At 44.3% G+C, this 15,366-nt stretch overlaps 1 protein-coding gene across 1 annotated transcript; it reads right to left on the reverse strand.

Annotated features, from left to right (window-relative positions):
* Nucleotides 1–3,495: 3,495 nt before the first annotated feature.
* LOC144161896 (beta-1,4-mannosyl-glycoprotein 4-beta-N-acetylglucosaminyltransferase-like) lies at nucleotides 3,496–13,260 on the reverse strand. Its single transcript, XM_077692458.1, has 2 exons — nucleotides 12,264–13,260; nucleotides 3,496–4,156 (listed from the first exon to the last, which is right to left on the reverse strand). Exons 1-2 carry the CDS (start codon nucleotides 13,215–13,217, stop codon nucleotides 3,950–3,952), a joined length of 1,161 nt encoding a protein of 386 aa, XP_077548584.1. The 5' UTR covers nucleotides 13,218–13,260; the 3' UTR covers nucleotides 3,496–3,949.
* Nucleotides 13,261–15,366: the final 2,106 nt, after the last annotated feature.

A 15,366-nucleotide genomic window follows, 5' to 3' on the forward strand; every position in this document is an offset into this window, starting at 1 on the left:
CTAGCACCCTCTCACCAATTCTGAATGGGTAAAAGGACATCAAGTTTACGAAAAGGCTTCTTTGAGCAGAAGTTTAGTCCTTGAAAGGAGTAAAGGTACCGAAATGTGTAAAACGGCAAATGTGATAGTTCATTTGCGTTTGTGAGTACAGGGTGAGTGAGTTTGCTAAATATGCTTTTAGGAAAGCAGCAGGTTCACATCACGCCGTTTTTTACTGTGAAATATAATTCTTGTAGGGCGAGTTCACCGGCACTCAAGTCTAGCACTTTGGTTTCGTTTCTTCTTCATTCACGTTCGCCTTAACTCGAAACATGCTTGTAAGGAAAACATGTAACGAAAAATTAGGAATTTTTTTCAACTTCGTTATATCCAGGTTCAACTGTAGAATTATTATCGCCATTGAGAATGAAGGTGGTTGGCCCGAAGCACTCAGAAACTAGAAGAGACAAGCACGGCTTGTAAAGGTGAGGCACAGAAGGACTAATGCAATGCCGGAGAAAGGGTTCACTCGATAACCCTAAAATAATGCATGAAAAAATTGTGCAACACAAAAAGCACACACAGAATATCATCACCTGTCAAATGTAAGATGTTGCTAAGCGCAGTGTACAAAACTGCATTTTCGAAGCACGGTAAACAAATATGCTCAGGTCACAAGAATAAGGAATAAAAAGACATGAGTTGGTGTCGGTTATGCTCACAAAGAAATACGAGTCCCACATAACCAGTTTTTCGAAGTACCGTACGATAGCAGATACTTCCACGCATATTACGCGCCCAAATAAAGGGTTAACATAGCTTCCCCAACGCAATTACATAGCCACTGAGTTTGTGTCAGCCAATGGCGTGTACAGCAAAGGGGCGCAGCCCCTTCCGGTCTTGGACTGTCGACACCTGTCGTCGTCGTCGTATCTCGTATCATGTATTCACGGTACTAAAACACCAGGACATTCGCTTTCCAAAACCTTGTTCTAGGACATAACGCGTACTAAAAGAACACACCGGAACACTCGTTATGAAACGCCTCGCGCCAGGACGTGTCATCACCATGGTGGAAAAGACATACTAAAAAAGCACACCGGGACACTCGTTTTCCAACACCTCGCACTGAAACGCTTCGTGCTTCAAAGACACGAGACTTTTACAGCAAAGCTCAAAACCACACAAAACCCCAGCAAACCCCACAAAGATTTCATCCTTGTAAGCAAAAACGCGAAGGCGCTGAGAATACACTAACACACTCATTGCTTCGCCCCTCCCCAGGTTTCTCGTTAGTTGAAAAGGTGCGGGATTTTTTTATATATAATGAAGCTGCTGCTAACCAGTGATGTTCTAACCAACACTGATTACAGCCACTCGACAAAACTGAACAAGCATTGCCTGTTAGCTTCCACGTGAAAAACGTTAAGATAAGATATAGAATGTGCTCACTGAAAAGTTTAGCGGGCGACTTTTTCTTTTGGAAACACTGAAAACCGCCAAAACCGTGTCCGCTGTAACTGCACATGCGCTTTGCGCCCGCATCTTGCAGAAAAAAAACAGTGTGCATCGCCAGCTGAGTTTCAACCCGATTCTCGGTGGTGTCGTCAACATATTATTAATCGCGCTCAGAATATGTGTTGGCGCTTCTCTAACCATCGAGCCCTTTGCATCCCCAGAGAATGAAACCGCAGGTGTGAACTAAAGCGACACGGCGCTTTAAGAGGCCAACGCTGCAGTTGCCTGCCACCACGCATTTCGCCACAAGTGTTGTTGAATGCAAGGTTGAGTGCAAAAACCGGAGAGTGGTTTTGAGGAAATGTTTCACGCGTACGCTAATTTTGCTGGAGAGATATAGAGAGATATAAAGATAGAAAGACCGAATAGTAGAGAGAGAGATAGAGAGACGTAGAGAGATTGAAAGAAACAGGGAGAGAGAGAGAGATATAGAGAGAGATAAAAAGATAAAAGGATAGAGAGAGACATAGAGAGAAAGACAGAGAGATAGAGGCAAAGATAGAAATAGAGAGAGACTGAGAGACAGAGAGATAGAGGGATAAAGAGAGGTACACAGAGAGATAGAGAGAGAGAGAGACACACAGAGAAAGATAAAGAGAGAGATAATAAGAGAGAGGTAAAGATTGAGAGGGAGAGATAATGAGAGAGAGGTAGAGATTGAGCGAGAGAAATATAGAACGAAAGAGAGGAAGATACAGAGGAACAGAGAGAGCTGGAGAGATAGACGGAGATGGAGAGATAGACAGAGATGGAGAGATAGACAGAGATATAGAGATAGAGATGCAGAGAGAGATAGAGCGATAGAGTGAGGGATAGGGAGATACAGAGAGAGATAGATTGAGATAGAAAGAGACACAGAGAGATAGCGATACTAACACACTACACTGAGGAAATGTATCACGCGTACGCTAATTCAGATACGATGGCAGCGTGGCAGCTAGTGCATACGAATTCGTCTCCCGAGCCGTGCCATGCTTTCACTGCCCAGTCGGCACAAGCGCTGGTGGATCGCAAGCAGCCTTTGAACAAATCACTTAACTTAAGCTTCCACGCAGAAAAATTTTCACCAATATATCTGTTGTTGTCCTTAAACAGGTGACAGACTTTGAGTGGCAATCGGCTTTCACTTGCACATGCACGCGATTAGGTCCATCACGATGCTGCCATGCCGCGCACTCGTTGGCTCCGGAGTTTTTTCCGTTATACCTAGCCTTGCAACGATTTCAACCGTGTCTCACGATAAGTACATCGTATGGTGCTGCACGTACCAGTGTTTGGCATCGAGGTATTACTTCGCGCTCGGCGGGGCATAGTTTGGGCCACCGAATAGCTCGCTGTAGTCATGTGGTGTGCCTTTTCGGGTGCCAGCACCGTCAACTACTGCCGTCTCGTGGAGCCCGACATAACCAGTGCGGCGTTGCCTTAGCAACACAGACGTTTGAACAAACGCATGGCAGCGCACTAGCATGGTTGCCCGCATGCTTGCCATGTCATTGAATACAACCTATGCCTGTAGTAGAGCTCTATAGAAGCACAGTAGGGAGACTGCAAAAAAATTAGAGAAGAGACATCACCGCGCTCTTGTTTTGTACAGCTTAACAAAACAAATATGATCAAAGGATTCAACGGTTTTTATTCATGATTCTCGCTTCATGGCAAGGCCGAAGATGAAACTTGCATACAAACTGCTTGTCGAGGGCGTCATACTAGTCCGGGCGCTAAGCAGCAGAGGTCAATATACATGCGGTACATTTTCTGTAGAATTGAATACAAAACAAACCACTTGAATCCTACTACAGTAACAAAAACACGCAAAGAAAAATGTATACACACTTACAAACTAAGCAAAAGAAGCCAAGATTGCATTCCGAAAATGTAGCAGTGCAACACAGAAAAGCTAATGCGTTTGCTGAAAAAAGAAAACAAAAACCACTAAGCACATATTGAAACCAAATTTTTTATATAAATGTGCAAGTCTACCAATTAGATGTACAGCGAAATAAGGAAAGTTATAACAATTAGCAGTGGCTTAGCTCCGCTATGCCAGGATATGCGTAGCGTGAGCTAAGGTTCAGCTGCTTATTCTTACGTTTCCTGCTTGTCTAGGGTTAGATGATTGTCATGCTTACTGCTGCTAAAACAATTCCCAATCCAATACAATCCAATTTATTCCAATTTTATTCAACCTAAATCAATCCAATCAAATTCAATTCAATTCAATCCGATCCAGTCGCGGCGGCGGCAGCTCCGGCGCGCCAGCTGTGCGCCGTGAGACGTCACTGCTCTTCGCGCATGCGCAGCGCGGCTCTCCAGGAGCCACGCGAAACTGCTCAACGTCGGCCAGTGTAGTTCACGCTACAAAAAGGAGTGCACAGCACGAAACATGGTACGCAAGGGTACACATCATAAAAGAAGACACATTGCACGATTTGTATATTGAAATGGGCTATTTTTAGGCACGCATAAGGTATGGAAACAAACGTTGGTGATGCTTGACGTATGCTGGAGCTGCGTCGACGGGATCGCACCCCCTCAGTGTTGTCGTATTGTCGAAATATTTTCCAGTCTTCCTCAGTGACTGGATGTACTCCAGGTCGGTTTTGTTGACGACGTCCCCCCAGCGTATCCCATCGTCTCTCTGCGCGGAAGCCAGCTTCACCTGCAGAAACAGTGAGAAGCACATTAGGCGTAAAGCAGTAACCGCTGTCCGAGGAAGATTAGTTACTGCGCTTACCATCCACATGATGCAGAATTAAACATGATAGACACCACAAAAGTCCAGTCTCCTTCCGCCAGATGAAAACAGATGCCCACCGAAGCCTTGGTGCGAATGTCAGAGTCGCCTTAGTAGCTAATTGTAATACAATTTGTTTTCGAATACTTCTGCAACCATGTTGCGTCGGAAGGTGGCCAGGAATTGAGACAGGAAATATTTCTCTAGCGCTTACAACTTTCTTGCGAAATACTTATGACAAGGAAATAAAACTCGGCGCAATGGTAGGGTTGTCTTGGCGGCTAATTATTATACGGTTTGTTTCGGAATATTTTTGATAACTCAAGAGTTAGTCTGTATACATAACCTTTCCGTGAAAGGCCTTGATTCCCTGCGCAACAGGCAATGTAGAAAAATGGGCTTACAAATACCAAGCTATAGCGATACTCTTAAAGTCCGCTTCACCTCTAAACAATATTGAATTACTCGGAAAACTTCTTCCAGGCACAATATGAGACGCCATATCAAAATGTGAAAGCCCAAGAAAGTGAATATTTTACGAACTTGAATGCCGCAGAATTGAATGTTACAATTGCAAAAGAAATGTAGATTGACGTCATGGTTACAAGAGTAGGAGATACACCAATTTCTGAAAGGGTTACAGGACAGGAGTCTAGTCTTAAAATGTACGTGTGAATGGCCGTAACCACACCTTTTTTTACTGGTTCAATTTCCATCGGCGATGAAGGAGGAGAGGAAAAAAGCTGTGTGAACAGCTTTACAAGTCCCCTCCCGCCTTCTGTCTACAGCGATTGGCATAGCACTCCCAACAGAGAATGTAATAAAGACCGCTTTGAATATGCGGTATACAAAGAGAAATTATAATGAATAATACTGGGCTTACGGAGCACTAATAAACAGAAGGCGTACACATAGCAGACATTGCAATATTAGTTTGATACAAATTGTTCCCAGGTAGGTATATGCCCTACGTACTAACAAATAAATACTAAATGAATGTATATATATATATATATAAATATATATATATATATATATATATATATATATATATATATATATATATATATATATATATATATATATATATATATATATAGAGAGAGAGAGAGAGAGAGAGAGAGAATAAGTGTTGGCAGTCAAGAAAACCTCGGAAAGCAAAGGGGGCATGCGGTAGGTCATAGCAACAGATGAAGAATTTATTATGAAGAACTTATGAAGAAGAACAGATGAAGAGTTTCTGTGACACAATATTCACGTGTTCATCCCACAACATATTGCTCGTGTAAGTTATACCTAAAGGACGGGGTAGCGACTATAGCTTTGGCAAGGAATATGGTTTCTTCGATTTTTGAAGCATTAATTACTAAACCATTATCAGGTCTTCATTTCATGATTTTGGATAATATAATGTTTGTGGTATCGCAGAGTGTAAGGCAGAAGATATAAATATGTTGGTATCGTCTGCGTATATAACAAATTTTGCCCGAGAATTGATGTGTACAATATCATTTATATATATGTTGAACAAGAAGGGTCCTAACGCGCTGCCCTGGGGAACTACATTTCGGGTCTGCAAAAGAGTTGAAGAACACCCGTTGTTTTTAACGAACTGAAATCTATTGGATAGGTACAATTTGATTAATTGTAACGGTTGCCCTCTTATTCTAGAATATCTTAGTTTATCAAGTAAAAGATCTCGGTTTAAGTATTCAAAGGCCTTAGTGAAGTCGAGAAATATTCCTAGCACAAATGTTTTGCCCTCTGTACCTTTGAGAATGTATTATTTTCGGTCAAGGCGAGCCATTTGTGTGGATCGATGAGGGCAGAAACCGCACTGTGCCTCTGTTGCTAAGTTTGTTTTATCTGCAAAGGATGCGAGGCGAACATAGATAACTTTTTCTAACCCCGTTAGAAAACACTGGTAAAATAGAAACAGGATGGTAGTTCCCAAGGTTATTTGCATTTTTTTATGAAAAATACCTCAGCAAAAAGGCAAGTTAAAAATACGTATTAACACCGGAGCTATGACATCGATTACAAATTTTACCGGTTTTATTTGTATGTCTTCCGCGTCGCAACAGTTGGTATTTTAGGGCTGCTAAAGTGCAGAACACTTATTCAGCAGAAACATGGTTTAAAAACATGCTATTAAACTGGCTGCCATTATTTGCAGTGTGGGCCTGATAGACGGTATAGGTAAATTAATAAAATGCGTATTTAAGAGATTTGATAAATCTTGGCCATTTCTTTTTGCACCATTGATAAGGAGTTCATCAATTGGTTTCGCGAGGCGAGAGTTTTTCAAAAGTTGGTTTAATTTCCTCCATAAAGCCTTCATATTGCTTTCAATTGGCTGAAAACTGTCTCCAAATTATTGAATTTTTGCTTTTTAAGTTCCTCATTCAAGTCATTACGATATCTTTTGAACTCGTGAAATTTCTTCTCATTCTCCACTTGCATAAAACTATGGTACAAGCTATTTTTTACGTTAATTTTTGTTGACAATCCCTTTTTATTCATGGCTTCCTAACTCTCTTGGATATGCTAATTGTTTTAAAAGGGAAGTATCTACTGTACACCCCCTTGAATTTATTTAAAAATATGTCATAAGCAGTATCACCATCTGGAGAAGCAAACACTTCCGACCAAGTTGATTTCATTATCTGGTGCCGGAACCGATGCAGTTGAGATGGTAGAATGCCCTGATAATTTAGTTCTTCCCTGAACCGTTTTTATTTACCGGTAGTATTTACGCACAAGGAAATTGGAAGCTGATCGCTAGTGTGGTACGCCAGGACTCCAGCTTTAGTTTGACAGGATTTATAATTTGTTAGAAATAAACCTATCAGCGTAGACGAGCTGGGTGTTACCCTTGTTGGTAATGAGATAGTATTTATGACGCAATGTGTTTCAAGTAAAATAATAAATTCTTTAACAGGTCCACGTTCCAACCAAACGTTAAGATTAAAATCACCACCACAAATAATGTTCAGCATATCATCATTCGTATAAGAGACAAGACGTTCTAAGTAACCAAAAACAGATGTTACGTTGCCGTCCAGAGGCCGGTATACTGTTGTAAAACTTTTTGGTTGCACTGTAGAGTGATAATCTCAATATCCCGTGTCGAGCACGTAAAGGGTGGCATTAACTCGCATTTCGTATCATTTCTGATCAAAATAGCAACCCCGCCACCCCTACCGGTTTGTCCGTTCAGGTTGTGCGTGTGATATCCTATGGCACTAAATGGTACATCGTTATTTTCATACCATGTGTCGGTTAGCATAACTGTATCGAATCTCATTTTTAGTTCACTATGTAAAACTTCCAAAGCGTCCAATTTATTTCTCTCAGATGGCATGTTGACGTGAAACCACTTCAGCGACGAGTGAAATTCTGGGCCTACAAAGCTATCAATCTGGTCTAAGTTTATGTACTTAAATTTCTGTTAAAGAATATAAGTACTTATGTTAACTTATATTCATGTTAAAGAAAAAGAACAGGAAACGTTAGCGGGGTGGCGTCATACATAGATTATCGGTTCTCTGCATTGGTGTCTGCAAGATTGTCCACTATTCTGATCTGGTGCTTTCGGTCACCGTTCTTGCGTCGCGTAAAACTTTTGCAGTTACGGTGCCAAGTGAACTGAAAGCGTTGTTGCTTTTCCCATTTCTTACTTTCAAAAAGCAGTAGCTTACAGTCCTTAGTCAAGTTCTCCTGACCTCTGTGACAGAACCCCAAGAATGCCTCCTTGAACGAGATGAGGACAAAATCGACGGAGTAAAGCCAGGGCGTTCAATTGGGGCCGCCAGGCAAAGTATCCAAGTGAAAAAAAAAACGCCGCAACACTCAGACAATTAGTAATTGCTTTAATTTCACCGCAAGCAGCACAAAGACGGGAGGGGTTAAGATGGGCTCGATGCAAATTAAGGTTAAGTGGGTTTGTCCCGCATATGGTACTGGTTAATATGACATCACACTTTCATTCTCAGATAATGAATGGCAGCCTACCATTGTACCTGAAGAAGAAAGCGTATAACAGCTGAATCTTACCGGTACACCTACGGAGCAGAAACTTGGAGGCTTGCTAAGAGGGTTCAACTCAAACGGAGGACGACTCAGCGAGCAGTGGTACGGAAGATGAAAGGTGTAACATTAAGGGACAAGAAGAGAGCGGAGTGGGTCAGGGAACACACGCGTATTAAGGGCATATTAGTAGAAATGAAGAAGAAGAAATGGACGTGGACAGGGCATGTAATGCGAAGGCAAGATAACCGCTGGTCATTTAGGGTAACAGACTGGATCCCTAGATAAGGCAAGCGTGGCAGGGGGTGGCGGAAAGTTAGATGGACAGATGAGATCAAGACGTTTGCGGTGATAAATTGGTCGCGTTAGCATAGGACTCGGATAATAAGAGATTAATGGAATAAACATTTGCCCTGCAGTGGGCGTAGATAGTCTGGTGATGTGATGCATATAACATCACGCTGGCGGGGCTCACAAAACCGTAAAACTCAAGCGTGCGCAAGGTGGTTATAGTCGCCCAAGCATGTGATAGCAGCTTTCCGTCATCTCTCTAGATGTTGATATCTGTGGACACTTCCTCGCGCCAGGAGCGATTGTGTAGGAAAGACATCCACCGGACGCCTATCTGAAAATGGTTCGGCAAAAAATCGGCCGTTCCATTCAGCAGTAGGCCCCGTGTGGCCTGGAAGCAAAATGCGTCGGATGCCGCTTAAATGGGAAGGCACGAGGGAATGGAAGATAGGCATTAATAATGATTTATTGGAGATGTTAGACAAACATAAACAAACAAACTGAATAAACAAACGTTTATATACTGGGCTGGTACCCTACTGGTACCCTACTGGGCTGCAGTAGGTCTCGGTTTGCAGTCGGCGGAGGAAGTAGGCTTGTTGGGCCGTGAACAAAAAGTGAAGGGGGGGGGGGGGGGCTATCGTCGTGGGGAGTTGGTGCAGTGGGAGAGGATGGATCCATAATTCATTTTGCACATGAACACTGTAAAACCGCTTAGTTATTGATTTTCTGCCTTATATTTGCGTAATGTCTTGTTCAGTTTCAACAATATTGAAAATTATGAGTATTCACACAGGATTCACACGTTTCGATTTGCCTGTGGGTATATCTAAGACTATTATTACGCAACCAATGTTTCATTTTGGCAGAGTCGCTGAATGGAGTCACAGACAGACAGACGGGCAGACAGAAACACAGGCCAAAATTTCGGCATTTAAGTAGCCCAAGAAAGACTATTATCTTTAAAAAACACCGGGACACTTGTTTACACCTCGGGCTATACAGCTTCGTGCTTCAAAAACAAGAGGCGTTTACAGCAAAGCTGTATACCTCTACCCCTCAACGGTTTCATCTCCGTTGGCAAAAACTCCAAGGCGCTATGAACACACTTATACAGTCAAACCCGTTTATAGCGAATTGCAATATGCACCGCGATTAGTTCGATATATCCAATAGTTCGATATAGCCAAACCCCCCTATAACGAACTTATCGTTACAAGTTCGCAATCCGCGGGAGCCCCCTCGCCCTCCTCAACTCCACCATCCCCGCATGTAAAAACGAACACAGTAAAGTAGCCATTACCCATACCCAAAATAATCCATTTATTGCAAGTATTAAAGCTACTTTCCGCTTAAACTGCCTACTTTGCAAAGAAAAAAGCGGTGATTTTTGTTTTCACTTTTGTTTTGGGGGCTTCAACTAGCATAGCAATCTCTACACGAAACATTATTTGCACCAGTTTGAGTCCGCGTCCTCCAGAATCTAAGAAACATTGGCGAAGCACATTGCCGAAAGCGCTTCATTATAAGCATCGGACGGCTTTCACTCGCGACATCATCGGGAATGTGGGAGAGCTCTTCCCACAGTTCACCGATGCTGCTGTCTTGGTCCGGACTCGCTGACTGCGCGGGTTCCTTTGCGAGTCCCGCGCGTCGGAAACAGTTACGGAAAATGTCGGTGGTCACGTCGCTCCGTGCGAGGCGCAATGTTTAAGTCGCCACTCTTGCTCCGTGGTCGCGGCCAATCCACATCTCAATCGCCGCTCCGAGACCATGCATTTCGGCGGCCATTTTAGGCGCGCGGAGTTGGATATATCGGATGTGAACTTCGTTATAAGGATTATGTTTCCAATGTATTTCCGTAACTGAAATATTTTTGTTCGATATATGTTTGACTGTACACTGCATGCTTTTCCCCTCCGTAGGTTTCACGTTAGTGGAGATAGCCCTGGATTTTTTCTTGATGTACTTGATGTGGCTTTGCTGAACATCATCATCACCGTTTTGTGAAACCTATTGTGTAAATTCGGATTTCCTCGAGCGTGATTTGGTGACTGCACGAGTGCCATTAAAGGGGCATAGAGAGCTTCATTTAAAATAAAACGTCTGTGGAGTGGTATGTTGGTTGCGCGCCCGTCCAGCATTCCAAGGCCATTCAGTCAGACTCCCAAGCCTCAAATTTGCCCAATCGTTTAAACTCGATTTTTTTACATTGTTTGCGGGCACTTGAATAGAAAATTATGCTTAATGGAGCACTCGTTGAAGTGTCGTTTGTTTTTCAGCTTTCACCCTTTTTGGATGCCTTCCGTCGGGAATTTTGTACGTCATATGCCGGATATTTGGTTGCCATCTTTTTTCATGGCGTACATTCTCGACCTACTGAGTTAACTAAAGCTGTTGCATAAAAACGAACTTTGATGCTCCAAGAAATTCAATTACAAACAAGAAATATAGATATAAGATTTACAATTCGGAGATCGAGAGGAAAGAACGACGAGTTTTGCGTACATTGGAAAGGTATCACCAGTCATGAACACATAAAAATGGCATAACTGTGGGTAAAATTTTTTGTTTTGTTCAAAATTGTCCAAATTCCTTCAAAATTGTTTTTATTATTACCTGAATACAGTGGGGAAATGTTTAGGCGGCATTCTTTGAAATCAGAGAAGCGGGAGCGTTTTTTCTAGAAAGATAAAAAACACAAGAAAACACTCATAAAACGTTGGCCGTACTGAAAGAAGATTTACACTGGTTAAAACGGTGGGCAATTACACTTTGGGCGTCGCACGCCAGCGCATTGTTTTGACATGCTGTTTTCTCATAATTTTGTGTGGTATTGCTCTGTTGACGTGTGCCTTACTATCCCGGACTATTAGATGCGACTGCATCTCATTCACTAGCCTTGTTCCTCCATATGGCGTTGTTGTTGTCCGTCCACACCCCTCCCCCATTTTCCTCACCGCGCGAGCTGCGCTCTCCTCCGCTCACCCCCTCTCCTCTCCGATAGCGAACACTCTCTCGCGAGGGGCATTGGATTGGATTTGATTGGCTTGGCTTGGCTTGGCTTGGCTTGGCTTGGCTTGGATTGGATTGGATTGGATTGGATTAAATTGCATTTTGTTGGATTGTGTTACGTCATAGCCGCGCCACGTTGCGTCATAGCCGCGGCAGGGGGTTCACGGCATGTTTCACGCGATGGGAGAATCAACCTAACGGAAACAACAACGGAGCACCCTATGCGTCGCATCTACACAGGGGTTCCCGCGAGGGGAGGTGGGAGTAGTTTTTTAAGCGTTCTCCTGCTTTGTCGTTGTACTATTTTCTCGCAGTGATTTTTCAACCATGGTACTATTTTCTCGCTGTTCTTTTTTCAAGCGTGGTGTTATATCGGCGAACTTCGGTCGCCTGCTTTTGTCGTTCGCAGTGCACTGAACCCCAATTTTGACTGCAGTAACTTCTCACTTAGCCATTTTTTGACCACAGATAAAAATTTTCGTACTAGGAAAATGACCGTTTTCGAAAAAAAATAGTCTTTTAAAAACATTTGTTTCTTTATGGCAGATTGTTCGCAGAGATTTTTAGAACAAGTTCTTATGAAGCCGCTTCTGCATTACTGGCTTCGAAGGGGGATGTGTTACACGAGTTCTCTGTGTAGTAAATGCCGTTAAGAGGTAATCTCTGCTGATGGTCGAGATATGGAAGCCACCCTCACCTGTATGCCGCGAGCAGTGAAGCACCAGGAACAGTGCCACCCCGAATAGCGAGGTTCCGTTCCACTCAGCGTCCACTGTTCTTGAAAGGTCCCTGTGTTAGGCAACCCAACGTGGCGGAAGTCCCTCGTTCCACGGAGAAGCCATGAGTCATTGCCAAGGACACGGCGCATGAACCCCACCGTGCACACTCCTGCTACGACGGATGCCTTATCCATCTCCCAGAAGAAGCCGTACATGAACCAACGCAGACTAATGGAAATGGGCTCACCGTAGCCGTCGTGATGCTTCAGAAAGAGCAGAACGTCGCGGCTAATTATTTCGTCGGCGTCGCTTATCCAAAAGAGATCGTCGTCGCGCAGGCTCGGAAGTCGGTGTTGCCCCTCGCGCCAGACGGAAGTGTAACAGTAGCGTTCGGGAGCCCACGGGCTGCCGTCACCGTAGTTGTAAACTCCCAGTGCAAGCGGAACGATCTTGCGGCTGTACTCGCGAAGAAAGCCGTCACTTAAGTTCGAACGCAAGTGGAGACCCTTCGGTGCGCCGAAGTAGGTGTAGTTGGACTCAAGGATGAGGTAATAGTCGACCGTGTCTCCAAGTTCCTGAACGCGTATTTTCACGAAGTCGAGTTCGTGATTGAAGAGGAGGCCGTTTACGAGAGTACGCGGCTGTGAGCGACGCGTTATGTACCCGTTCGCGTAGGCTATCTGGAACTCTTCGTTAGTCCACACCGCTTCAGGAATGGAGCAGTGGACACCATGCCAGCCCGGAGAACACACGCACGTCCTAGTCTCCAATCCAGGGACTGTGCCCGCCGCAAAGCACAGGTCACCAACGTTGACCAATGGTGTTTTAGAATAATCTTTTCGGAAAAATCCAGTTGATTTGATAGACGTATTTTTGGGAGACAATTTGGTGGGCAGTTTTTGGGCGATCGTCGTGCCGTTGACCAAAGTCATTTCATTTTCCCCAGCGTGATTCCCAGGCTTTGCGTGTTTGAGAAATATCAGAGCGATGCCCGGAAAGAAGCTGATTGCACAGAGCAGAAGCGCAGGCTTTCTTCGCTTATAAAGCATGTCTGGAAAAAAAAAGATACCGTTATGTGGCCGTTGTGCTGCGCCAAAGCTTTATTCACTTTTTCACGGCAGAAAATAGGCAAAGAGATTACCTCCTCGAGCACCAAGTAACCTGGACAAGGAAACTGGCAATTCTTGTTACGAGCACACTGCGAAGTTCGGTAGGGTGGCGAATGGTTTGCTGGAAAGAGGGACAGCTGTGTTTATAACTGTACACATTATGTACTCATTTAAATATGCTTCCAACAATTCGCGCAACGTGGAGCACGGTTCGCGGGTTAGCAGCCGCTCTGCAACCGAATTTCGACATAGAACTATGGAGGTTTTTGAAACGACCTCGCTACGAATCCACGGAGTTCGACAGTGCTCAAGACGAGCACCCGCTTCTCGTGCATTTTTTTTTAATTTAATTAGCACTGACAGTTGTCCCAGAGACCCCTCGTACTTTCCAAGTGGAAAAGAACAAGAGGATGTAAACTACTGACCATTACGTCCACCCGATTCCGTGTGATTGACCACTGATGCTCGCCTCGGGGCCCACACCTTCCGGGACACTTGTGCTGTGGTTGCTGATCCTTGGTTGACGGCACATACTCCCGTGGGGATTGGCCAAGAAGCGTGGTAACTTGGTAATGGCACTGTAATTTCAGTCTGTACCGCAGAACTGGGGAAACGGCCACAGAAATAAATAATGGAATTAGAGACTTGCAGATTGATTACATCATTAGAAGAATAGGAGAAATAGCTATTTTGAATGGGTTAACAGGACAGGCGTCCAGTCTCCGAAATGTGCGCGTGAATGGCCGCTGCCACACCTCTGTGACGGAACCCCGAGGATGTCATCATCATCAGCCCACTCAGGTCCACTGCAGGGCGAAGGCCTCTCCATTTGAAGTCCAACTACTCCTGTTCTGCACTGCTGGAGTCCACAGTTTACCCCCGAATTCCCCTATTTCATCTCTCCATCGGATTAATGGCCTTCCCCTTCTTCTGGGCCCATCTCTTGGTATCCACTCTGTTACCCTAACCGTCCACCAGTTGTCGGTTCGTCTCACTACATGGCCAGCACAGGACAATTTCTTTTTCGTTATTTGAACTATAATATCGTCTACTCTAGTTTGTTCGCTGATTCAGGTAGCTCGTTTCCTGTCCCTGAGTGTTACACCTAACATTATTTGTCTCGCTGAGCAGACCTAAGTCTAACATGTCTCGCTGAGCAGACCTAAGTGTACTTACTGGTTGTTTAGTAAGGCGCGAAGTTTCAGCTCCATATGTCATAACCGGCAGTGTGCACCGGTTGTGTATTTTTCTTTTGAGTAGCAGAGGCAGCTTACTTTCATTACTTGGGAGTGCTTGCCGAGTGCTCCCCAATCGATGCCTATTCTGCGCCGGATTTCTCTCTCGCTGTTGCAATCAGCAATAACTATCTGTTCGAGGTAACTGTATTCTTCCGAGGTACTTGTATTCTTCTGGGTCTCTGCCATAGCCATGCAGGTATGGAGTACTGCCTGCTGCGGAAGTAACCATCATACCGGATAGCTAAAAGCCTACACTAGAACGGTTCAACCATGCATGGCCACCCTGGTGTAGTTGATGGCCACCACCTCCCATGACTGACCAACTCCACTCTCGGCTTTCAGTCACCGAGGATGTGGCCCCGAACAAAAGGAGCACAGACACCAATAGGGTACGGCCAACGTGTTGGATTGGTGCGGCTAGGTAAACTATTCAAATGAAAGAAAAATCGTGGCAATTACCAAGAAATGCTTTATTGTTTCACTTCCAACGCAATAAGCACGAAGACGAAAGGGGGTGAGACCGCAACGATGCAAGTAAACATAAGCTGGGGTATTCTACATGGGATGCTGCTACTGTAATGCAGTAGAATCCCGCTGTTACGTTCCTCACTGTTGCGTTTTCCTGGCTGTTACGTTGTTTGTCATCGGTTCCGGCATAGCTCTCATATGATATAATGTATTGCGAACCCCGCTGTAACGTCGCAACTGTGGGCCCGTTCCCCTATGATGGGTCG

This window comes from Haemaphysalis longicornis, unplaced genomic scaffold, assembly GCF_048455015.1.
Source record: "Haemaphysalis longicornis isolate Haplotype H1 unplaced genomic scaffold, Haemaphysalis longicornis Haplotype H1 scaffold_12, whole genome shotgun sequence".
Lineage (NCBI taxonomy): Eukaryota > Metazoa > Arthropoda > Arachnida > Ixodida > Ixodidae > Haemaphysalis > Haemaphysalis longicornis.